Source organism: Cariama cristata, unplaced genomic scaffold, assembly GCF_000690535.1.
Source record: "Cariama cristata isolate BGI_N322 unplaced genomic scaffold, ASM69053v1 scaffold7249, whole genome shotgun sequence".
NCBI lineage: Eukaryota > Metazoa > Chordata > Aves > Cariamiformes > Cariamidae > Cariama > Cariama cristata.
Window position 1 is genome coordinate 585 of NW_009635148.1, and position 26,649 is coordinate 27,233.

The 26,649-nt window shown below is 37.9% G+C and overlaps 1 protein-coding gene across 1 annotated transcript in view; it reads left to right on the top strand.

Moving 5' to 3' along the window:
- The first annotated feature begins 264 nt into the window (after nt 1-264).
- Nucleotides 265-26,649, top strand: part of LOC104167218 (cytochrome b5 reductase 4) — a 39,349-nt gene continuing 12,964 nt past the window's right edge. The window contains exons 1-9 of the mRNA XM_009707412.1: nt 265-412; nt 3,234-3,334; nt 5,448-5,532; nt 9,224-9,265; nt 14,744-14,798; nt 16,356-16,413; nt 16,528-16,621; nt 17,199-17,231; nt 17,918-18,040. Coding sequence (XP_009705714.1) covers nt 286-412; nt 3,234-3,334; nt 5,448-5,532; nt 9,224-9,265; nt 14,744-14,798; nt 16,356-16,413; nt 16,528-16,621; nt 17,199-17,231; nt 17,918-18,040 — 718 coding nt within the window. The 5' untranslated portion in view covers nt 265-285. The remainder of the gene's footprint in view (nt 413-3,233; nt 3,335-5,447; nt 5,533-9,223; nt 9,266-14,743; nt 14,799-16,355; nt 16,414-16,527; nt 16,622-17,198; nt 17,232-17,917; nt 18,041-26,649) is intronic.

A 26,649-nucleotide genomic window follows, 5' to 3' on the forward strand; every position in this document is an offset into this window, starting at 1 on the left:
TTAGTTTCTGCAGTTTACTTTGGGAAGAGTTGTCTAAATGTTTGTTGATGTTAGATACCGCCCTTACCTGGGTTACTAGATAGGATGCTTCCTTAAGCACTCTTGTTGCTGAGTAGGGCTCCCAAATATCAGTGAAGAATATGGGTTGTGTTATTTCTTGTTTTGTCTGAGTCTTCCTAGGCAGCTTAGAAAAGTGTATTGAATGGCTCTTTCTTCCTTTAGAGTTTAATAATGTTTGTACATTCGTTATTTTTTCAGGTACCTTTAAAACCAGGAAGGAGTCTTATGGATTGGATTCGACTAACTAAAAGTGGGAAGGACTTGACTGGTTTAAAAGGGAGGCTAATTGAAGTGACCGAAGATGAGCTTGCTAAACACAACAAAAAGGAGGACTGCTGGATATGTATAAGAGGTTGGTTGCTGTCATGTTGCCTCTATGTTTTTTGCCTAGCTTTACTCTTCTGTGCTTAAAGAAGCAGCAACAAAAACCAAACAGCAACAAAAACCGCACCCCAAAACAAACTGTGCACCTTCTATGTTTAGGCCAGGTGTAATCTGGATATAATTGGACACAACTTTGTTCAAGAAGTCTTCCAAGTGGGCATATTTTACACCTATTTTCTATCTGCATGTGAAAATAATAAAACACAAGATTGTAGGTGATGCATCAAATAGAAAGGGCTTAGCAAGAATAAGGCATTGAAAATGCTGACATGTACTTACAATCCTCAGTCTTGGAGAATTTATTATCCTTAGCAGTTGACTATTTTTAGTGATTGCTTTAAAGCATCCATAGAGATATAAATATTAAAAATGTTACTTAAACCTGTAGAGTGGTCTTTGGGAAACAAGTGTGCAAGCCCACATACTACTTCATAAAACTTCGTAAGGCAAACCATAGTTGCCACACAGGGCAATTGTAATCTCTATCTAGCATAACAAATACCAGTGGTAACTAAGCCATTCTATTTATGTTACTATTTTAATCAAAATTTAGCTCAAAAGTTGAAAGTATCCTATGTTATCAGTTAACAATGTGTGAAGGGTGGTTCGGAACAATAGCTATGGCTAGAAGAGTATTTTCAGTGCTGGAAACAAAGTTCCTAGTTGTGTTACAGAAAGGAGTAAAATGTTTGCTCTCCAGTTTAATCACTTGGAAGGTAAAATACATTACTATCTCCTTTAAATTTGTTGTGAGATAGCAGCACTTCTGTGAACATAGATTAAGAAGATCAAATTGGCTAATGTGACATTTCTGTAGGAAGAGTGGTTCATTTAGTGGTAACTTTGATCTGGTAAGGAACATCATTGATAATTTGACATAATGTCATTTCTGAACTCCAGCAAAAGAAAGTTAAGAATTTGTCTATGAGGGCGACTGTGTTTTTGTTGGGTGTTAAAAGGGGATGAGAGTGAAATTAAGGGTAAAATGTCAGTCGGTACTGGCTTTTGAACAAAGTAATACGTTAATGCTCTGTGTGCTGCTCTTGCACATGCTAGCAAAACTATAGTGGGAGAAGAGCTAAAGAAAGCTTATTTACTGTGGAGATCTGTTCTTTTTTTCTGTTTCAAAAAGGGACAGCTGATACTGCAGACAGAATCACTGCTTAAAAACGCTTCTGTTTTGTTTTTAATCTCTCATTCCCCCTTGACTGCATCGCTGAGGTTGGTTTTTAGAACTCCATCATGCTGCTTCTGTATCTGTCTTTAAATTTTTTGTCTCTGCCTTTTCTTTGTTCTGGGACTACTAATGAAAAAAACAGCATAACTGAGAATCCTGGTGTGTTATCTGCGGACCTGATGTGTGGACAGTCAGTAAAATAACACCATTGTGGAAGAGCTAAATGAAGTCTCTGCATTGGTAGATAGACCGTCTCTGTAAGAAAGAGCAGAAATTGATGAGAGAAATGTGAAGTAGAACAACAAGAGCTGACTTTGTTCAAAAATCCAGTATGATCATCAAAGAAAGTTGTCATATAGGCCACAAATTTATATGTAAGTGGGATGTCAGGGGAGTTAAAAAAAGTGTGAAGGGTATATAAATGAGATTTCTTTTTCTCCTGCAAGTTTGATGGTAAATAGAACATTTGACTAATACTCAGGAGGTCCTAACTGTGTAGATGCTTACATTTTATTGCATGCGGTAATCAGTGCTGCACACCAGATGGCATAGTGGATACATCTAGCAGAAAATCAGGTCAGTAAAATATGCAAAGATCCTTCCTTTGTTGTCTGGGATGGTTGTTCTTATCAACTAGGATTGTCCCAAATATGTCTCCTCCCAGCCCAGTGCTGAATACCTACCTCTCCTTCTGAAGTAACTAATGTACAGTTCTTAATGTGTTAAAAGCTTCTTATGAAAGCACTGGCATAGTTCCACTTCTGGTAGCTTCCTGTTTTGATAATGTTATAGATCTTTAAATATTCTGCTAGGTAGACCTGCAATAGTCCTGTTAGCAACAATATGTCTGTAGTTAAATCGGTTTATAACTGCATTCTCCAGGCTCTAATTCTTCTGGTTGCATAGCAACAATAATTAAACTTCATCATTTCAGACCTATGACGAAGCATTGTTTTATCTCCCTGGAAATACTGAGACTGGTACTCATGTAGAAAGAATGCTAAGCCTTTTTACTGGGACAAATTTGGTACCAGAGTTGTAAGCCTTTAATAAGCATAGGCTATGTTTAGTTTTTTATGTTGCTGAATCTGAAGAATGGAAGTTTTGTTGCTGATGGTAGCAGTTTTTCCTTATGGGAGGTAGTTCATTCCCATAGGCATTTTATTCCATAGGTGATGGGTGGTAGGGAAACAGCTATGACAGCGCTTTAGGAGTAATTTAATTGGAAGGGAGAATGAAAACAATTCTGTGTGCGAACTGGCTCAATTATATGTCTCTACTTAAACCAGCCTCTGGTTCTTTTACCCTCTCGCTAGGATACATCAACTTCGAAAGTTTATTTTGTTAAAGCCTTAAGCCCACGGTTTTCTCCAGATGTTCACTGGGACAAGTGGTATGGCATTGTAGGATTGGCCTCTCTGTGTAAGGTCTTGTGCTCTATAGGATTGTGTAACTTACGTTTCTGTTTTTGGAAAGTCATACTGTTCTGATCGTGTCTACTGTTTGCCATAAGTGTTTAATATGCACTAACCTTTCAGCTGTTTTTGAAGATAGGACTGGTTGTAGCAGTTGTAGAAATGCTGCTCACATTTTTATATTCCATTTTCTGCAGGATTTGTATATAATGTTACACCGTACATGGAATATCATCCCGGTGGTGAGGATGAGCTGATGAAAGCAGCAGGAACTGATGGTACAGATCTCTTTGATCAGGTGAGAACAACAGGCAGTGAATGACACTTATTCACCCAAAGGTATTTTGAAAAATGCATGTTTTCCGGTTATTTTTAGGGCATTCCAGTGAAAATGGTGATTTGAACTTTTTCAGGTCTAAGGAAAGGCAATGGGTTACTGCTCAGAATGGCACTTGTGTGTGCTGAAAGAGGCACGTAGTTTAAACTTTGTACCAAAAAGACAATAATGAAAATGTGACTCTATGTTGTTGGAATGATACTTCAATTTGACCATTTTATTAAATGGGTTTTTTAAACAGAAATAACAATAAAACTAGCAACAACTTGAGATACCACCTTCTTAATAAATTACTACAATGATTAATTGCTGTTGTTTGAGAGGCATTTTCTTCTCAGAACTTTCATTTTTTGAAAAATGCTTGTAGTATTCTTTTGTCTGTTAGCTTGGCCGCTGCGTTATCAGCGAACAAAGTACTAAGAAAAAATTCTGGGGCTGCTATTAACTGATTGTGAACAAATCACAAGATGACAGTTAGTCTCTGCTTTATTTACCACTTCTTTAAATATTTTGAAAAGACTCAGAAGAGAAAGACTCTGCAGAATGGGTGTACTTTCTGTAAGGAATCACTTGCAAACCTGGTGCTATAAAGGATGATTCATTGAGTCGGTGTTTTTTAGAAAGATGTTCTTTGAGTCTCCTTGACTCACAAGGTTTGTCTGAGAAACTGAGGAAGAGCAGAAAGGAAATCTCCTCTGTTTCTGAAGGGAAATCTGTTGTCTCTTTGCAGTTCGTACATCACACTATGTTATGCCTTTACTTGCAAAATGTTTTTAACAATTAACGTAAATGAAGAAGTGATGATGTTTTAGCTTTGTTAAGTTTATCTTTGGTTAATCCTTTCACAAATTAAGTGTTGGTTGCAGGCATAATTCTCTGGTTTCAAGAAATTTGGAGTTTCTGTCCTAAAAGTTCATGCGGTATCAAGTGGTGGCCTGGAATTCTGTAGCTGGATCACTGTCAAGTATTATATGATGTACTTGGAAATGGGAGTCTTGACATCAGGAACATTTGGGGAAGCCCGTCAAGTTGTTACTAAGTTCAGATACATACTTGCTACATTTTTTTTTTTTTTTTCAGTTTGTCATAGAAGTGGAGAGCAGTGTTCAGATCCTTAAAATGTGTTGTTCGTATTTTTTGGTTTTGGCCTGATGTCTTTTCTGCTCTGGAGGTATTTCTGTTGTAATCCCCTCTGCTTTAGCATTCTGAGTCTGTCAGATACCGATCTCTTGAAGAGTTTGGTAGGTTGGTAGCGTTTCTCAAAGTTCTGGAAAAATTAACTGTCGTTCAGAATCCTTCATTTCTTTCTGTTACCTGTAAATGAGGGAATCACAACTTCTGGATGGGATTCTTTATCTTGTCTCCTTAGCCTGTCCAGTTTAAAGTTTTTCTTTTTAAATCTCTACATATCATTCAGATTTGTCATACAGCCCTTTGTTTCCTTTTCTTTTCTTGTGATGTTATCCTGGATGTCCTGTCAGAGTTGGCTTTTCTGCCATCCATTTCCTCTGCAAGTTCTCCAGTTCTGGTCTGTAAAGCTACTGCTTTTTCTTCACTTTATTTGACTTTCTAAAATAGGTAATTTCCAAATAATTCAGTGATAGTGAAACAAGAACAAACAGAAATACACCAACTTGGTAGGAGATGTTGGTGTGTCTAAACTTCTATTCTGTTTCCTTCATCCCTTCTTCATTCACTTGCATCTAAACAAGACTAATTACTCTTGTAAAGACAAGGTCTTTATTCTGTTAATTGTGTAGCATACATCATAAAAATGCTCTTCTGAAATATTTTCTGTAGCTCAAGGTTATGATCAGATACTGCAAAACATAAAATGAATAAATTAAACTATTGTCACTTTTTCAGAGTCATATTTTTTCATTTAATTACATGCTATCTGTAATAAAAGTAAAAATAAGGACTGAACAATGCAATAATGAGTGTATGTTTAAAAAAAAAAAACTACTAAATGAATTACATTAGCCACTGTACAAAAATTAACTTTTCTGTTTCAGGGCATAGAACAACATAGTAAGAATTACAAATTTAGTGAAAACCAATTTTGTTGATATAGGTTCATCGTTGGGTCAATTATGAATCGATGCTGAAGGAATGTCTTGTTGGGAGAATGGCTGTCAAGCCTATTGCTGCTCCAAAAGGTGAGGGTTTTAAGAATGAAATAATTTCTATTACACTTTTTTCCGAAGTTGTCTGAACATTATGAAAAATCCTAAATCATAATATTTACAAGGAGAGTCTCTATTCTTGCATAGAGATGAAGACTGTTGCATATATTCAGTCTTTTTACAGCAGATACCTGAAGATGAAACTATTTTATGCATGAAGACTTTTATAAGTAATGTACAGCTACAGTTTTTCTTTTGTTTTTAGTCATCAGAAAACAGACGTGTATGTGTGTTATGTGCATATGAATATAGAAATGATCTTTTATTTCCACCCCAGGATCCCTCTTTGTTCTTCTGATCCCAGGGGACAAACTGTCGTAGGCAGCTCTCATCTTGAAATAAAAGTCCGTATTTTCAATCTGGTGATTTCAGCACCAGACATAAGTCTGGCAAGTTACATGTGTATTGAGGTATTTAAATACACTTTATGGCCAGAACACTGTATTGGGTCCTTTAGTTTGAATTTTCTTGGGGAAAATTTTGCTGATACAACGGACTCCTCTGAGCCAGGACAGCAAGAGATGTAGTATATTCTCTTAAAATGTTCATGATGGTTTCCAGAGACTTTACTCTTCAGTATTTGTTTTGGTTTGTAGGCCACAGCAAACATTTCCTATACTAGGGAAGCAGATGCTGTTGCTGAACATTGACGCCTAGCAAAACTGCAGTGAAAACATGAAAGAACTAATGTTTGCAACTGTTTTTCTAAAATTCTGTGGTATCCTTTGGTTCACAAATTTAGCCATCTCTTGTAGCTCTTCTGACAGTGTTCACCGCATACTTGCTTAGCGCTTAGATCACATCACCAAACAGTTACATTGAGTTGTACGTAAGGGGGAATAGTGTTTTACATCTCCATGTTGCTAGGTAACTAATTCCAATGTGGAACTTTTAAGGTAAATACTGCAAAGTATGAAGAAACGTGGACAGCATAACTGCTTCATGGAGTTGAGGTGTTACAGATAAATTACTGCCACTTTAACAGCTGAGATAGAATTTTAAAAGTAAACTTGACTTTTGCTGATTTCATTAATCTAACCTTTCTGCAACTGGAAGGCATTCTTGTGACAGCCAGTCAGTAAAAAACCGACATGTCTTTGCCCCTCCCAGCTATGACAGTCCATTTTCCCCTGTTCACTTTTTCTTCTGCTTTCCTTTGTAATAGGACTGCTCTATCCATTTTGCTACAGTAAAATTCGCAGGATAAAGGTTGTCAGGTGTGTAAAAAATGGTTCTGTTGCCTGTGTCTCTTTTGGCCATTTCAGGCTTGGAAAAATGTAACTTCGTTAATTAAGAATAAAACTGATTAGACTGAATTTGCTGAAATTCTTCATTGTAGAATTGTCAAAGTTCACTTTGATTCCTGGTAGGCTATGTATCCTCCTCTTTTGAATAGTGAATTATTAAAAACATGATTGACTAACTTTACCGTCAGCCAGCAGTAATTCTTGTGTCCTTCCAGAAGACCATATTCAGCAAAGTTTGCATTTGAAAATGGAAGAAAAATACAGAGTTAAGATGCATGGGTTTGAATATAGGATTAAATAGGCCCATAAGTACAGACAGGCCTTCAAATTACAGTACATACTGCTTTCTTTTTGTGGCAGAGGGTTAGTGTTTGGCAGTAGGGCAAGCATCAGTACTTGCTGTTTGGTACAGTCTCAGTACAGTGCAAGTAAGGCAGATGTAGGTTTGTTGGGGTACTGCTGGAAGATTGTGGTTGTTTAGATTAGTTTTGTTTCCTGTGTTCTGGTGTTTTGTTTTGGTTTTTTTTTTTTTTTGAAAGTTGTACAGTCATTTACTCACTGAACTGTTTAAGGAAGCTGAAGCTTGTCCTTCATACTCCAGGGTTGTGGTGGTGTGTGTTTTGGTTTTTGATTTTTGGTTTGTTTTTTTAAGAAAGAAGAGTCTTTTGAAGATGCTGATTATAGTTAATGTTTTGTCAACTTGTCTTTTGGGAATGCTGTTTCATGGTATGGTAGTGACTAATAGGAATTTCTGACGTGTCCCTTCTGTGTTGTTACAGAAGAGTGGAGCTGTGCACTGAAATGTATAGTGTTTGTACTTGCTGAGAAGGCAAGTGCAGCAACTACAGGAGTACATAGGCATGGAAGAGGTTGTTTTAGTAACTCCCTCAGCAAACCTGTACAGTGTTAAAGTGCTTGCCTTCCTTTCAGGGTACTTTGCTGTAAATATTAGCAAGGACATTAGTTTGTTGTCTGGTATCTTTTAATACTGCTAATGTTTCTCGTAGACACATCTTGGTGTATGTCCCTATGATACTTCAGTGGTAACATAACTTGGAAATTGGAATTCATCTTATTATTGTTAATTCAGTGAGATTAAGCTGAGAGCTATGGTGTCATCCAAGGAAGAGAGGTAGGGCTGTGTTAAAATGTAGTGAAAAGAGAGTAGACTTTTGTACACAAAAAATTACCTTTAGTCAGAGATGAGTTTTTTATGAATGACTTGTATATCTTGGCAGAAAGCTTGTAGTGGTGTATAGCAGAATATGCAGACAAATACAACTGCAACCAAAAATTTGGGGTGAACTGTCCCATTCATCTTGTGGAGTGTTTTGTTTTTATCTTATCTTTTATCTTATAGTGGCACAACATGAAAGCCTGCGATGAAGGGAATTCTTGGTGAACTCTGAAGTAATTTTGCAATACTGTATGCTTGGTGCTTTGTTCCAGGAGCCTTTCCTTCACTTCTGTCACAACGGCATTGTTCTCCTAACACTGGCTGCTGTGATGCAGAACACTGGAAAGGATTGAGAAGAACAAGGGAGAAACATTCACAATTTCGTTTTCATAAAAGGGAGCGGGAAGAACACATTGGTTTCTCCTACTTACCCAAACCTGGCGCTCGTAAAAGAGAATAAAAAAATGGACCTTTGTATTGGGACGTTCTGAGATGTGCAATGTAGAAAAGGCAGAAGGGGGCTTGGGTACATCCAGAGGACTGGTTTCCCCACAGGTTTGCTGTGAGCAGAGCGATATGTGGCTGAGAGGTGCAGTGCCTTTCCCCTCGAGTTGAGCACCTTATATATGAAATGACACTATGTAATTCACCTGCTTGGTCTTCATCTTTTTTTTCTGCTAGTATTTTTGTATTTGTTTGGAGTAGTTGCAGCATACTGTAGATTTAATGAAAAACTCAAATAATAACTTGTCGAATAAAACCATTTGACAGAAGGACCTTATAGGAAGATTTGCTTTTTCCTGGGTTTCTGCCAAGGACTGAGTTTAGATTGCCAGGGATTGGGTCAGTCAAATTCAGTGACTAGCCTGTGTTGTTGTGAGACAACTGTCATCGGAAGTCTGACAGATTTGGTGAGCTGCTTAGCTATAGTTGCACAAGATAATCTGTGATGTTTGTTTTGAAGGGCCAGAGTTCTTGCCTTTCCTACCCTTTAGTACTGTGTAACTTTTGGTGTTTTTAACGTAGCATTTTTTAAATTCTACAGAATCTTTTGAAATGGTAATCAGTGCTGCATTTATTTGTGACTTCTTGATATCTGAAGCGTCCTTGTCAATCTGTTAATGTTTTAGAAAGTTTATTTGGAGATCCTTACTTTGTCTTAATTCTTTAGCATGATGTGTGCAAGTACCGTGCCTTTACTTCTTACTGTCATGCTCGTTTTTTTTCTTAATGCTTGTAGAGATTTCTTCTACTCTATCTGAAGAGAAGAAACAGCTTAATGGTAAGTATTCACCTGGAGTGAGGTGGCGAGTAAATCTTAAACTTATTTGAATGTTATCAAATGAGCAGTATTATCCAGACTTCTGTCTTTGTATTTGAATCTGATGTTGAGGCTGTAGTGATCTGTGGAAATTACAGAAGGCAAAATGCTAATCAGGCATTGTGAATTCAGTGTTTAAAAGACTGCAGTAGAGTAGTATAGGTACGGGAGGTATGAGATGGACAAGCTTTCTGCTGAAGTTGGGCAAGATAGGTCACAAGTTGCTGCACTATGAAATCTGCCGCTACAGAATTGCCAGGCTTTTTGATCCTTCTCTGTATCAGAAAAGCTGGGTGGCCGTGGGGCTGGAGTAGCAGAGAAAGGACAAGATCTTTCGGAACACTTAAAATTACTGTGTCTCTACTAAAAGCTGGAAGGTCATCACTGGGACATCAGTTGAAATGGAGGTGAATTAGCTGATCACAGCATGACTGAACTACTTGAGATGTAACTGTGAGACTGACTGGGCTGACAATTGGTGTAGCTCTTAAGAGAAGCAAGTATAGTCCTGTGAATGTATCAGGAGGTTGATGGTAGTCCTTGTAGAGATGGGGAAGCATTCAAACCTTTACTGAGCCCTTCCTTGAGTACTGGAGGTAGCTTTGGTTGCTCATGATCAAGAACTATGCATTTGATTTTCATGCTTTTAGGGAAATGTTACAGACTGATTAGTCTTGTTACTGTAAGGGGCTTCCTAAAAGAATATGGCTTATGAAGTCCCATCACCTGAGGTGTGATGGGGTTGTGTTGATGGAGCAAACCAGATGAACACCTGTGAAGGGAAATAATACAATTTGAATTCAAGGCTGACTTACTGGCATGAAAGGAGACAGGTGCAAATCGGTCACGTAAAAGTCTAGGCTGAAACTTTGGAAAAGGAGTCCAGAGCATTCAAACTTTGCAGTGGCAGGAGGAGCAGAAACCTAGATGTGTCTTAAGATGAGGCCAGAAAAATTCTCAGGGTGGTGTTCCAGCAAGTCCAGGCACAGTGAGGGGAAGATAACTTGTTCGTGCTTTCTCTGGTGAATTTGAGTTCCCATTGGTTTTCATTTTTCTCATACTGTCTTCCTTGCACTCCCTTTGTGTTCTGTGAATGTTGTATTTGACTTCTAAAAGGCAGTTTACCTTTTAGTATGCACAAGCATTGAGTTACACAAAAAGTTAAACATACATCATATAAAAGTAAGCAAGACAGATTTTATTTGTTCCTATTCTGCTTATAGCCTTTTAAGATATTAAGCTAAACTTTGACAGAGTCTGCTATGTGACTTTTTTTCTTCAGCAATGAACAAGTTGTTGGAACCTGTTAATCTTGCTTTGAAGGACTGGGCGAGTTAGAAATCAAACTCTGCTTTACCCTGTCAGAATGATACTACTAGCAGCTGGTAGTCATTAAATACACAACAAATAATTTGTATTCAAGTAGAAGACTAATTTTACCATCTATTTCAATGTTCTTCTTCTCTTGGTTATTTTGGTTCATGAATTCCTTAGTTTTCATGCTTGTCTAGCTGTCCAGAGCTTTCCTAGGCATCTTTAATGTTCACAGTGGATCCAGGTAAAGAGAAATAAGTGATATTCCCTCTTTCTTCCATCTTGCTTCCCCTCCTGCATCTAGCAATAACTTTTCTTGTCCAGATTTTGTGACCTGTCAGGAGACACAGGAGATGATTCTGATGGTAGTTTCCAATGAAATTGCCAAAATACTGATGCTTGCTTTTTATATTCAGTTTACCTGTTTGGCAAGAATTTTTCCAAAACAGGAGAGGTCAGTTCCTGAGGTTACCTTCCATGAGGTTTTTCATATTCAGTTCTTGCATCTTGATTCTTAGCTCTTGTAAATGTAAGTCAAAATCAGTCTGGAAATAAGCATTGCTGTCTGAAAGTGGGAAAGAGAAGCCTATGGCATGGACTCTGATTTTTTTGGAGGCTGTTGGCACTAGCAAAGACATTTTTGCCTTATTAATCTAAAATACATAAATAATAATTGTATTTGGAGTGTGCTCAGATCAGTCAACTTTAAATGTATCCTTGATTTTTGTGAACATCAATTGTATGTAATATTAGGGGCAATTAAAGCTGAAGTTTTCAAAATATATTGCTACTGATAACAATCAGCGTGAGTGTAGCCTAATGCGCTTTTCAACATCTGGTCATACTTGAGTTTCAAACAAAAGTCATAAAAATTTCAAAACACTACCATTACCAAAGCATGTCTGAAAACTTCCTATTTGTTTGAGAACAAATGTGTATCAAAGATGTATTTTTAAAATTATCTTTTCAGCCTTGCACTTTTGAGCTTAAGTGAGTTTCTCTTTCACTCAAAATATTATGGTGATGATTTTTGAATTATTAATGGTAAAAAAAATTATTACTCGGACAGTTCCTCCATCTGAAAACAAGCTGTTTTTTGAATATATGCACATCAGACCTTAAAAACTTATGGTGTGGAAAAGGGTGATGGGAGGAGAGTTTGAGCTAGAGTTTCAAGTACAGAAAAGTAAATCTTGAGCCTGAACCAGCTGGAATTCTTTAGCTTAAGTAGTATAAATGTTCCTATTTTTCTTGGTAATATTTGGAATTTACAAATATGGGTCAGGCTTGTTCTGGGCCTTCTAAGAACAAAGAAAACAATAGATACAGAAAACTTTCAGAGCATCCTAAAATAGTTTAGATTGGATGGAACATCTGGAGCTTGTTCGGTTCAGTCTCCTCCTCAAAGCAGGGTGAACTTCGATACTAGATCAGATTGCTCATGAGCAACCCCACCCTCATGGGAAGTGAAAAGTTGTGGTGTTTTGTTTTTTCTTGTTTTGATTTCTTTTCTTCCCCCCAGCCCCCATATGCATAACCAGAATTTTCGCTGCTACTAGTCTTATTGCCTCTTGCCCTTCTGCAAGAAGAGTGTGGCTATCTTCTCTGTACGTCTGTCTCACCCCTTTCTCTTTAGGTAGTTGAAGACTGCAGTTGGATTTCCCCCTTAGCCTTTTCTTCTGCAGGCTGAACAAACACAGTTCCCTCAGCCTCTTTTCATATATCCTGTGCTCCAGTTGCTGACCATTTTGGTGGCCTTTCCCTGGACTTGATCTGGAAGATCATCAGTGTCCAGCACTGGGGAGCCAAAACTGGACACAATACTCCAGATGGTGGTCTCACAAATGCTGAACAGACAGGAGCATCACTTCCCTTGAACTGATTGCTATGCTCTTGCCCAGGATAAGGTTGGCCTTCATGACCACAAGGATGCAGTATCTGCCCAAGTTCAGCTTGTCTACTGAGTCCCTGAAAGGTTTTCTGAGGAGCTCCTTTCTGTCCAGTCAGGCCTCCCACTTGTTTTGTTGCATCAGATTTATTTGGGGTTTTTTTTGTCAGGTGCGAAATTTTGCATTTGTTTTTGAGCTTCATGGAGCTTTTGTCAGCCTATTTCTTTGGTCTGTCTGGGTCCCTTTGAATGGTAGCCATAATCTTTCATGTTTCACCTGCTTCCCGTGATTTGTTATTGCTCATCTACTTCCTAACAGTAGACAGTGTGTGCCCTTCAGGTCGCTAATGATGGTATCGAACAGTATTGGCATTCCCTGTGCCCTAGGGAATACCAGCTGTAACTAACCACCAGTTGGACTTTGTACTGCTGATGATACCATTTCTGACTGGCAGTCCTACTAATCTTCCATCCAGATTGTAATCTACCTATGAAACCCAGCTCTCTCCAATGGGGCTGTGAGGATAATGTGAGAAACTCTATCACTAGCCTTGCTAACCCATGGGATTCTGGAAAGCAGTTCCCGGAACAAACTGAAGTTTGCTCTTGTGAGATGCGGAATTGTAATCCTGCTGTTCATCCTGATCACCTTAAACTCCTTCATTTCATGCCTGCCATCAGCCTTTGGCTTCAACACCAGCTTTTCTTTATTTATATCCACCATGACCAGTACAGCGCTTTCCTTAATTGGTTCATTGAACACATGAATCATTGTCTTTTTATTGCAATGTGACTTCTTGTTTTCACATAGCATCTTACAGTATTTCAGAATAATTCATAAATAACTTGGTTTGCCGGAATGTTCTATTTTATTGTGACTGTTCATATATTTCTGTTGACCTGGAAAAGCAAACAGGAGCATGTATGACCATGAATTGCTCTTATTCATGGAGGCCAACCTAAGCATGTGATCTATGTCCTCAAGAAAGGCTTAGCCTTTGAGGCGGCTTTTATCATTAGGTGATTGGTTTTCTTTTGCAATGATCTGACTGCTCTGCCATTTAGCTTCCTTGGCAGCTACAGATGGTGTGTGTTTAAGGGTAATTAAGGATCAAAGAATAAGTAATTCCAGCGAGTTCTAATTGCTTTGGGTTAATTCTCCCATCTGGATGATCAAATAGTTTTGACAGATTGGATTAGACCAGAGTGGCTCTCTTTGGTTTTATCTACTTCCCACATGGTGGAGCCACTCAATTACTGTGTTTAAGCTTATAGTCAAACTACAAAATTTACTGGCATTTAGAATACAATCATCTATGTAACTGAGAATTCATATGTTAATTATTTTAGGTATAGCCATTCCAGATTTGCAAGGTTTGCCTTTGAATGGGCTTGCAACCAGCACTTACCAGCTGTTATCTCTGTCTAACCATTGTCCAGCAAAACTCCTGCTGTGCATGTAGTGTTACAGATCATATTATATTTCAGACTGTGCAGCTTCCTTCATCATAATTCTATATAACTTGTTTGTGTTAAAATTGATGAAGGATTGCAGTTGCTTTTATGTCATCTCTGCTCAAGTTTTTGCCGACTATTTTCAGTTTCTATTAGGCCAGAGATTAGTACATTAGATGTTTTTGACAACTGACCAAGTGTTATCTCCTAGCAAAGGCTTTTTCAGACTGTTTGGTGTTGTTTAATAATTAAAGTGAGTAATGAATTCTGTGAAGATTCCTAGCAAAGTGCAAAGTAGAGGGATTAAGGCTGGTATCTTTGCTTAACTGACTGATATGAAATTTTGCTTGTGATTTAAGTTAGACCAAATTGAATTTGTTCATCTGAAGTGTATAAACAAATAGTTTATATTCATTCAGATAACCTTTTTTCCATGCTTTGCTATGACAAAGTGTGAAAGCACAAGCTAATAACAGATGAAACTGAGGCCAGGCTACGTGTACCAGAAGGGCTACAGGCACAGGTTCTGTGGTATATGGAACTCTTAATTTCTGAAGTAGAACTTCATGTTCTACGAGCCTGCTCTCCAGGAGAAAGTGCTGAATAAAAACAAAATTTAAAAAGTACATGGATACTTCTGGCTGCCTGTGGAAATAAAACCACTAAATGTTGTGGAGGGGTATTTAGAACATTCAATTAAAAAACCCCAAAACATCTCTGTTTATGATTTCTATTAAGTGAGCATCACAGCAAATATTTTAATGAGACTCTGCTCTTTGTAGGTATGCTTTCTGGGAAGAAAGTACTGAGTGCTTCTGCTAAAGATTTAACTCCAAGGTAAACCTTTGTCTTTCATTGTCTGTTGAACATTCTATTTAATAATTCTGTGCAGTTCTCAGTAAATGCAGGCAACCTCTTCCATGGTTAGTTCTTGATGTTCCAGCTAAATGGGTATGTATCATTACTATCCTCTTACAAGTAGGAAGGTTTAAACAACTTGCCAAAGGTCATGTTGACCATACAGATGGATGGTGATGCAAGGTTCTTGGCTTGCTCTGTTGGTTTCTAACGCTTGCACTGCCTTGCATCGCATACAAATGTATAGTTTGTATTTGCAGGCTCCTCAGCCTTGCTTCTTGAGAAAACACCTGGAAAGTTATTCCAACTTGGGCTGATTGATTTTTTGACTTTAGTTAATTTGTCTGTAAATGTACGAGTTGGCACGCCTTGGAAAAGTACTTCATGTCAGGTTGGAATATATTGAGATGTGATAGCTGTATTCAAGTTTCTACAATATGCCTGCTGTTGTCACTGAGGTATCTATAATTTTACTCCATGATGCCTTGGATCACCAAGGTTCAGTTCTCGCTTTGCATGAAAATCTGTGAATTTGTAACCTCTGGGCTAGTTACATGCAGTCATATAAGATATCGTGGCTTGTGAACAACTGGAACGTGGCTTATCTTCTGGAGCGCTCCCCAAACCTTGCTGCCTTTCTTACCATCTGCGTCTGGGATGTTCTTGTGTGACTGGAAGTTGTGCAGACTCGAATGTGTTGGGTGTCAGGAGCATCTGTTGGAGAGGCCATCCTCCCTCTCTGCCTTCTTTTCTGGTCCAGGAGTCCGAACAGTAGATGGAAGTGGTTAGGACATTGGGAGAAGGGGAAAGACGGTAGTAATGTAGATGTGAGGGGTTAACTTTGTTGTGAGGACAGAGTTGACTTTCACTGGCTGGGATTGCAACCCGGCTGGAAGTTGGGTGAGAACTGTAGATATCTATGGTGAAGAGCCAGGCAGGAGATTGTCAGATGCATGGTCCCCATGAAAATGGGGAGAAAGAAGAATAGCTTTTCTGGGTTAGTGAAGTAAGTTGCTTCTTGGCAAGTGTAAGACCATACAAACAATTAGCATTTGAAGGCTTTCTGTTTCGTACCTTTTCCTGGATTTATTACAAGGTTTGGGCAGCTTGGGAACATAGAAATATAAAATTGTGATTTGGGGAGATGAAGGGAACTGTGGTTTTGTGGTATCTGCATGGAATCTATAACTTTTAAATAGCCAGGGTGGCTTCCAATACTTTTGCCTGGAGTCAAGATTTTAATCATCTTGTTAGTAAGGTTCATATACTGCAAAGAGGATGCACATGCTTTTTAAGTAAAACCTGTGCCATATAATTTTAGCTACATTGTGCTGACTATCAGGATGTGTAATTAGACTTTTGTTTTTTTAACAGTCTTTTTTAAATTGTTAGCTCTGGACTTATCTCTCCAAAAAAGAGTAAACAATGTATTTGGCTTGTAAATTAATGAAAGAATCTTTGCTTGAAAACTGCTGGTTAAATATATTTTGGTATGCTCAAAGAAATTTTTTCTTTACTGTATTTTTTGTTTTACAGTTATGACTGGTTCCAAACAGATAGTTTGATCACCATTGTCATATATACTAAGCAGAAGGTAAGCATATTTTATGAAAGGGAGAATTGCAAGATCCAGTTGTGATCCAGCTTGAATTCTGGGAGAATTTTATTAAAATGAGGTTGTTTTTTTTTTTTTCCTTGCCTATGGAAGGATATGAATGCAGAGTTGGTGATAGTTGACTGTCAAGACAAACAATTAAGGGGAGAGATCATCGTGGATGACCACTCATATCTTGTAGAATTTGGTAGGTACTGTAATTTTGCAGTTGAAAGTACTGAATTTTTATTCTACTTTATTAAAACCCTCTCATCAGACCATATGCATTTTTCATATACCGATTAATATTTTATTCCTCTTTCATTAGAGATGATTACTCTGAAGTACCTTGATGTAAAGGAATTACATTATTTATCAACTCACATCTTCATTTGTTTAGTATGCACTTAATTTTTTACACATGGAATAAAGTGTAGTAAGAAATTGATGTAAAAGCTATGTGAAATTTTTCTTCAAGTATGTTTTTGATGGTTATTAAAATGCCCTGATTCAAAAAGGGCAAGTGGAATGATTTAGATAAATGCAGACTGGTAGCTTTACGCGAGTCACTGTTAAAAGTAATGGGAAAAATAGTGCCTTTCTTAATGTTATGTATTAGACCTGCAGAAGTCACAAGTGAAATGTCAGGGCCAGATAAAGATGCGTAAGGTTCTCTAGGCTCATTAGGTCACTCAGTATTCCTAGCCTTACACTGTATGCATATATGACGACTAGAATGTAATTTTGTTTTTGCTCAACGTGGAGTTTATTTCTCTTTGTTTCAGATTTGGATCATGCAGTTCAAGAAGACATGGCTGGTAAGTTCTGTCTCTTGCAGCACTTCTGTATCTCTTCTAATATCAAAATGTGGAACTTCAATTTATTTTTCTGACTTGTCAGATACTTTACAGTTTTGCTTACCACCAAGTTCTGACACGATCAATCAAATCAGACCATAAAGTCTAATAATTTTTTTTCAATTGTGGCATTTAGGCCTATGAAATTAATAAGTTGATGGTGCTCTGATCCCTCTTGAGCATGACTAAATGTTAAAATAACTAGAAGTTAGTTCTGTTATGTATTTGCAAACAGTTCTTTGCTCAGATTGGGATTTTATTGGATTTAATTATTCATTCAAATGGCCTTGAAAAGAAAGGAAGTAGTAAATAGTGGTAGTTATCAATTTCCAGTAAATGAAGACTCTGAATTCATGAGCATTCTTTTTCACCAGATGGGCTATGAAGCTTTTCACAGTGTATTTGGTACATAAGATACGTTAATTATGCATATTAAGTTAGTACTTGTTGTTTTAAATGCACTGTAAAAACATTATAAAGAGATAGCTGGAAGTACATTTAATTTGGTATTTTAATTTAACGGATTAATTCCATGCGTCTTGAGAAATGACTAATTCTTCTAAAATGTCATTATAGTGGAAGAGTAAAATTTTTTTTTTGTACAAAATGTAACTAAAAGTAACAGTGTGAAACCTTTTATCTTTTAGTAAATATTGCTGAAAAAATTGGGAAAGTAGAGATTATCTTAAAGAAAAAGGATAACATTCATTGGAAAATGCTGGGACAGCCCTCGGAGAGTCATAATACATTTATCAAACGCACAGACAGAGGTAAGGAGTTTCATGGCCATGTTACCAGCTGTTTTAAGACTTTTTGGAGCTTCTTAGTCATGTTTGGTTTCTCCCAGGTTTTTCTTTTTCCATAGTCATACCTTCATTTCTTTCAGGAATGTTGTCTGTTCTTGTTGAAAGCTGCTCAGGAATTCTCATTGAAGGGTTCAGCTTAGAGGTGGTGTTTTTTCTTTGCTTTGGTTTGTGTTTTTGTTTTGTCCCACAGTGGAATTGAAGGTCTTCCAGACTTGTGGAAAGACTGGAAGAACTTAATAGGGGAAGTGAAGACTGCTTCAGCGTTGTTCCATCTCATGGCTACCTGGGTGCTTAATATCCTTTCGGTCCATATAAAAACCTCAGTAGACCCTGAGGAGATAGTGCATGGACTTGTGTCAATCATTATAGGAGTAACTGTAGTGAAGGAACAAAAACCTCTGCTTCCAACTGTTACTACAGATGTAGTAACATCTTTCAACTCTGTAATGTTGTTCCAGCACACTGCATCTTTGTAACTTGAGCTATGATTAAATGAGGGACTTCAAGCCATGTGTAGGCATCAAAGCCAGCTCTGAATAAGCTGACGTGTTTGCAAGGAGCAGTAGATGTTACATTATGAGTTCATTTTGTGCTAACAGAATAGTATGAACTTGATGCAGCACCAAAGTGTATTACCCTGAGCAGTGTGCTGCTTTTTTTTTTTACAGCTAAATTAAAAATTTCCACACAATTACATTTTATAATATAAGCATGCTACTGATGTTATTGCAGCTGTTCAGTTTTTCAAAAGCCCTCTTGGCCCTCTGTCTAATAATGCTCAAAAGTTGACTGATGTTAGTCTGCCTTATTATGTGTGAAAGCAAAGCTGTACATTTTTAAGAGCTAATTAAATGTTGATCACCGTGTTGTACACTTTACTGACTCTCAGTTATGCTTCTTAGGCCTTTAAAGTTGAGAGATTACTGTGGTACAAAAAGGAAGACCAACTGCATAAGAGCATATCTCTTTAGCTACCTTTAGGTTATGTAGAATGTAATTTTCTGTATGAACGTTTCAGAAACTGTTGAGTCATCCACTTTAATATTAGATTTTTCAACATGATCCATTATATTTAAGGGGATACAGCCTGGACTAATATGTTGTCCGCTGTCCATTGCTCATTTTCTTCCTCTTTATCACTTTGGATGATTATGGAAAACAAAATGAGAAAATAACCTGAAAGACTAAGAGGTATAGAATATAATGGCTTTATAAATCCTTTGCAAATGAGGAAGGTGAGGGTGATTGGATCCAGTTGACAAAAATCCAAATTGAGCATTAGTAACCAGTGCTTCCTAGATGATTATTCTGCAGTTTTTTCTAAGAAGTCAGTCTCCAACGTAGCATTTGTCCTGTTGTGCAAAGAAGTGTTATAGGTATTGGATAACTTTATTATGTATCACTGACTGACTGAGATCAGATCAATTTAAATTGATTCTCCAGAAAACTTAAGTTAAAGAGCCTGCGTTTCTTCAGTTCCCTGATTACAAAGGTGACAAATCTAGCAAATATATGGATATCTATGGCTGTTTAATCCCTACTCCGGAAACTTTTTTTCTGCAATTTTTTTAATTTCAAAACCCCCAAGAAATCAGAACATGCCAGAAGGTTTATAGAGGAAGAATGTTCAGGCCTAGATGTCTTTCCTTTATTCCAACCCTGTGGTTTCAGCTTGGCCATAAAATCTACATGCTGGAGGCTTCTATTCACTTAGTTTAGTCTTAAGTAGCAACTCTGTTTCTGCTTAGAACTGTGCTCCCTTACTCTAAATTGCAGTTTTCAATTTTGCTTCCACTTCTGAGGGAGCAAAATAATGTTATGGGTGAAGAAACTCATACCTTACACAGTGTGAACACAGAAATAGTAATTAACAACTCTAGATAATTTCCTTGTCTTTATTGTGTGTGCAGTTGGTTTTGTATACAAAACTACTTTTTCTGAAGCGAAGTAACTTTATTCTATAAATAAGCTAATCAAGACTTCCAGCCTGGTAAATAATTCTGACCTCATAAATGCATTGGTGCATTTTATATATGAAGTTAAATAGATCTTTGAAGAGAAGATTGGATTGTTCATTGATAAACTGCAGAAATGCTTCGCATGAAGTGTGTTGCAGATATAGAGGTTCTCCTTAGTACTACTTAGATTTTAGTTTATTTTGCCTGCTGGGATAGTGGTATTGTCAAGGTTGTATGCATGTGGTTTGCCTATTTACCTGTGCCCACAGTAGGAGTGCTTTTAACACAGGCAGAACATAACATCAGGTACTAGTAAAGTGTAAGTAAATCCTGCAGTAAGGTAGCAAAATGTGTATGCTATTTCACTAGAGATACTTAGACACTTACACTATGCCAGTGTGTAGCTGTGACGAGAGAAGGATCAGCGAGGACTATAAACAGGGTGGAGGAAGGACATACTAGTTTTGTAAATAGCTGTACTTACATGATCATAGAATCGTTATGGTTTGAAGAGACCTCAAAGATCATCAAGTCCAACCGTCCACCCAACGCCACCATGCCCACTAAACCATGTCTCGAAGCGCCACATCTAAACGTTTTTTTGAACACCTCCAGGGATGATGAGTCCACCACCTCCCTGGGAAGCCCGTTCCAATGCTTAATGACTCTTAGAGTGAAGAAATTTTTCCTAATATCCACCCTGAACCTCCCCTGGTGCAACTTGAGACCGTTTCCTCTTGTCCTATCGCTGGTTATCAGGGAGAAGAAACCAACCCCCACCTCGCTACAACCTCCCTTCAGGTCGTTGTAGAGGGCAATACGGTCTCCCCTCAGCCTTCTTTTCTCCAGGCTAAACAACTCCAGCTCCCTCAGCCACTCCTCATAAGACTTGATGTATCGGGTGCTTTTAACCCCCTGTGATACATGTGCTGTAAATGAAGGAACGTACCCCTATTTCACTGAGAAGTAGAGTTCCTCAAATTTTATCATGGCTGTAGAACAGCTTGCATAAGGTATATTGGGATTTGAGTGTGAGCAGGAGAAGCAGTGCCAGTGTTGAAGTAGTTCCTTGTGAGAGCTGCTTTGCTTCCAAGACCTAAACTGGCTAATTAAAACTATTTTATAGCTTTATATCTGGTATTTCTATGCAGCACTATATATAGGGTAGCACAGATACGTTGCCTTAAATATTCTGATTTTTTTCACTTGGATTTACGTATCTTCCATTGCTTACTGTCAGCATTCATTAGCTTTTATTTCCAATCAATATGAGAATCTTGCTTCAAGACAGTGTAACTGATAATTTCCACTTCTTGAATATCCTTGAAAATCTGGGAACAGATTGCAAAGTAGTTATGTTATCTTGTTATACCTGTTATTTCTTTATTTAATTCAGGTTTTGTGTATTTGTAGTTCTTTTGGTTAGTGATGCTTTCTAATCAAAGTAATCATTTTACTCAGAATGTTTCCACACTTCCAGTTTGGTGGCAAGGTTGTTCTGAGGCCGTGAATAGTAAGTGCTTATGGAAGCACTGATGTTGAATTCCTTGGGTTTTTCTTGTCTTCGAGTTTTTCTGTAGTATTTCCTTGTGTATTCATCATTTCAAACATTTCCATTGTATTCAAAGCACAGGAAGAAGGACTGAAAACCAGGCAGGATTGGCACTTGAAAATTTTACTTGATTTTATGTTCTGACTTGTTCATATGTCAGCATTCATGAATGAGTTTGTAAAAGGGAGGCAGGTAAATTGCCTATGGACTCTCAAAAAATCCTGCTGAGTTTACACTAACGTTTTGACCAGGGTATCTGTTGGTTAATTGGGAGAAAAGAACAAAATTGTGCAATTTCTTCAAAGTTGAGGGGGATTTTAAAAAAGATTTTACTGTAATTTCAGGGAACTACGCTGTATCTTACGCTGTATCAGTAAATTCAGAAGAATATTCAATACTGCTTCTGCTCCTTAAGAAGGATTAAGTGCTTAGTTTTCTGGAGGAGTAATTATTTATACCCAACAGTATTGCATAGAAAGCACAATTCCGTATAATTCGATTGTCAGTGTAGAGAAATTGGTGACATTACTCTGTTAGCTATTATGAAACTGGTCATTAGGAAGCATAAACAAAAACTAATGGTCGTAGTGCCAGCGTAATTTGAAATTTAAATGCAGTATTAAAAAAGTAAGGTAGAACTTTCTCAATTTAAAAAAAAAGAAAGCACCACACAGCACAGTGATAGAGTGCAGTTTTTCTCATAGGTATTAAAACATGATTTTCTTGTAGGTACCTTTTCTGGGAAATAAGATATGGAAACCCACTCATGAGGGGATAGGTTGTGCTCACCACTGCATATCATACTTCTGTATCAAGGTGGGATTACATCCCCGTCTTGGAGGTGACAGGCAAGCACTGTAATACTGTTACATAGGCCTGCAGTTTATCAAAGATTGTTTAAAAAGACACCAACTAGAAAAATGTTTAAAAATTAGTTTTTGCTGTGGAATTATGTAAAAAACCAAACAAACATTGAACTTGAATTTCAACTATCTTTGTTTATCTTAGTTGGTAAAACCAGATCTTTTGACTTTGATTTTTCTGTGTTAAAGTGCTTGTAGTTTTTGTGGAAAAACTGAATTCTACCAAATTAAAAAAAAAAATCAAGACCTTCACCACTGACCACTTAACTAAAACTTCATTTTTGAGTACAAATCTGCTCATGATGTCCCTTCAAAAGACTTCTTGCTCTGAATAAGAAAACACTGCTTGTACATGAGGATGTATTTCTGTGTATCTCAAGGTTTTATTTTTGACTTGTAGATAGCTGTACAACTGTAGTTGTGGTCAACAGAAAGTGGAACTTTAGATTATTTGAATTATAATTTTTTACGTATTTTCTGGTTTCTTAGCAGCTTTAGCCAGTAGAATAGGCAACTGATTTTTAGGCTGTATGTGATAATACCAAATATCTTTGTCCTGAAATTTGTTTCTATACAGTAAAAATGAAATTTAAGGGAAAATCTAAGTACTTAGCACGCCAGTTTGGAAAATATTTTAGAATGACTATGTATATAAAAACAGTAGCCATATGCAAGCAAAAAATGACGTGTTAGTATGGATGACTTAGGGGGGAGGGGGGGTGTGTATGTAACTTTTTTTTTTTTCTCCCCATGGAGAATAAAACTCTACTTCCTTCTGAAAGTGATTCTGACTTTCTACTCAGACTTTTGCTTTGGAAAGTAACCTAATTGCCAACTTCTGCTCTCCTAAAGAGTGTGCAACTGTTGGCAGACGCTTAGAGGGTTCAGTAAAGAATCAAGGTGCTGTTGCCTCTGAGGACTGAAGTGGGATGCAGTTTTGCAGTTTTGTGCAGTGGTTTTAGTCCATGTTAAGTGGAAGATCATAGACTTTTTTTTTTTGTTGGAAGTAGCAGAAGGGAGCAGAATACTGATGCAGCACTTAAGGTTTGTGCTGTGACAGTGTACTGTTTGCTGTGTAACCAGGGAAAGTTTAGAAGGCATTAATTCAGTGGAAACTTTATTTTGGGAAGGGAGGGAGACCATCTGGGAAGAGCATGGCTGACCTCTTTGAAAAATAGGAGCTAGCTTGTGAAATCTAGTAATTAACTGAAGCATTTGAGGGTACTGATAAATTGTTGGTCAGCATTAAGGATTCATAGTTGTCTTAACTCCAAGACTGGGCTGCTGCCAGGAGTGATGGGCAGCAGCTTTCCTTCAACTGTGTGGTCTAATCACCAGTAGGTTGGCACTAACAGTACTTGAGGCTCCATAATCAAGTAACCTGAACAAAATAAGGATTAACTTTCAGCTGGCTGATGGACACTGTTGGGCGGTACATGCTTACTGGGAGTAGGGTGGGACTCCTCTACGAGAGATGGAGGGGCAACGGAAGGATGCGGCTTTTATACTTTGAAGCTGTGTATCTCAAGCAAACAGGCTGACCTTGCTGCATAGCATTACTAGGACTATGGCTAACAAGTAAGAAAAAACAAGAATTGTCACTGAAGCCTTGTCATTGAAGAAATGGAAGAAACATCATTCAGGGAAAAATTCTTAAATTAAAATCCCTTTCATAATGAGCAAGAACAGAGTAGGCAAAAGGGTGATATTCTCCACAAGGTGTCATTATCTGTGCAGCAGTTTTGTTAGTAAAACTCATTTTGTATGCATATGAATGAAGGTTCTTGATTCCAGCAGCGGAGGAAGTTCAGTTTGGAGAGTGATGTCTCTGGCCTGTGACTGTATTGGGCTTATATGGCAAGGTTTTGGTAGCGAGGGGGCTGCAGGGTGGCTTCTCCGAGGAGATCAGGAGCTATGACGCTGACACTCAATGTCTGCAGAAGGTTTGATCAAACCGAACCTCCTTGCTGATTACTTTCTCTACTTTGAAATTAGGATTTGCTGCTGGGCAGTTACATCATGCTCCAAAATTGAGACAGCAGTGCCTTTTGCTTACGTGTAGTAGCAAATCTTATGTCTTTGGCATCTGACAGTTAACTTGGCTGCATGGGTTGCTGAAAGCAGCTGTTCTCCTTCAGCTTGCTACTAGAGGCTGGTATTGAAAGGCTTTTCTGCATTGCCAATTTTTTTTGTTTGTGGCTTCAGATTTTATTTGAACCACTGATAATGAACTAATTTTAGTTAATATAACAAAGATGACAACTTGAACTAGGAGTTTGCTTAGACCTAGAAAGGTCTCTGTTTTCAAAAATCAACTTGAGTGAATCGGCACAAAAGTTCTGTGTGTCAAATTAAAAAGAAAAAGGAGGAGGTAAAGGTAAAGGTTAGTTTGTTACATGTTTCAAAGGTTGGAATTTATCAGGTTGGAAAGGTCAGAAAATTGTCAGGAAACAGTGAATCAGTTGATGAATCAGTTTTTTAACTTCTCTCTCCACTCCCAAGTATATGGAGGAGTATTAGCTGACCAGTAGTGTGGGTTCTATTACCAGCCTCCTCTATCCTTTCAAGTAATTCATAAGTCTGCGGAATTGACAGCAATCTTAGCGTATTTATTTGCATACTGTACTTTGCAATCTTAGTATGTATTTTTTTTTTTTCAAAAGAATGGTAGAAAAACAAATTACAACAACCATTGTATAAAATTTCTTTTATATAGCTGGAGAGCTGCTGATGTTTTGCTTTCCTTCAAGATTGGTATGGAATGGAATTACAGCCTTTCATTTTTCAGGGCTGTAGGCATATACCAAAGGTACACATGAAATGTTTGCTCATTCAAAATAAGCAGATTGTAGGATGTTTGATGAAAGACATGAAATAAATCTTTCTTTATTAATATTTTCTCATGTCAGAGGCTTTATATCATGTCTCTGCAGGCATTTATAGTGGATAACTCACTAGTAGGTATTTGAATAATTTAAGAAAACAAGTATATGCAGAAAAATGCCATGGCCACCTCCTGTGGTAATAGTGGTATGTAATGAATTTGATGCTGATTTAGTAAATGCACAAATTGCGTGTGCAGCTGAGATTTAGTAACCTGAACATGTATTTCCAGGCATAACTACAGATATTTAGATGTTTGACCATTATAGCAGAGTTTATTTATACCTGTGGAAATAAAGCCAATTAGAAAGGAGCATGCCTGAGCTGGAACATCTTGTTTAAATCCTTAACTTTTAAGCATTTTGTGGATAAATATTGTTTGTTTGAAAGCTTTTCTCTGTTTAAAATTTGTTTCTGTTGTGGTTGAATTGATGGGCTGTGATCCTGTACTTATTGAAGAAGGGGATGTTAATAGTGATGGCTGTTCCTTCAGGCAGCAATTGACTGCACTGTCACAGAGCATGGGGCAACAAGTCAACCAGTACCCCCAAGTCCTCCTCCAGAGGGCTGTTTGCAATCACATCATCCCCCAGCCTGTACTGATACCAGGGGTTGCCCCGACCCAGGTGCAGGACCTTGCAGTTGACGTTGTTGAAGCTCATGAGGTTCACGCAGGCCCACTTCTCAAGCTTGTCCAAGTCCCTCTGGATGGCATCCAGTCCCTTGGCGTGACTACTGTACCACTCAGCTTGGTATCATCTGCAAACTTGCTGAGGGTGCACTCGATCCTGCTGTCTGTGTCACTGACGAAGATATTAAACAGCACTGGTACCAGTGTGGACCCCTGAGGGACACCACTTGTCACCGATCTCCATTTGGACATTGAGCCATTGACCATCTGATCTAACCTCCTGCTCGAAGCTGTCGTCAAGGACTGAATATCTCCAAGGACAGAGACTATGTCTGGGCAGCCTGCCCCAGTGTTGAGGTGATGCCTCGCTGGAATTTCCCGAGTTGCCGCTTGTGTCCTTTGCATCTCATCCTGTTTCATGACTAGCTCAGCTATTTATGCTAGAGAAAGAGGGGAGAAGAAACGTCGCCTCACTGAACTTGCTTCAGTGCAGAAAGTGTCATCAGAAGGGTGTCATGCTCAAATATTCTCATATATGAACCTGTCAAATTTTGACAGGCTTTATGTGAAAATATTCACTGGGACTAGTTACAAATTTTGCATTGAAACTGGTAAATGACATGGTGGGATTATTGTAGGGAAGAGGCTTCTTCTTTCTGCTTCTTTTTTTGTAGTCTTTTCTAAGT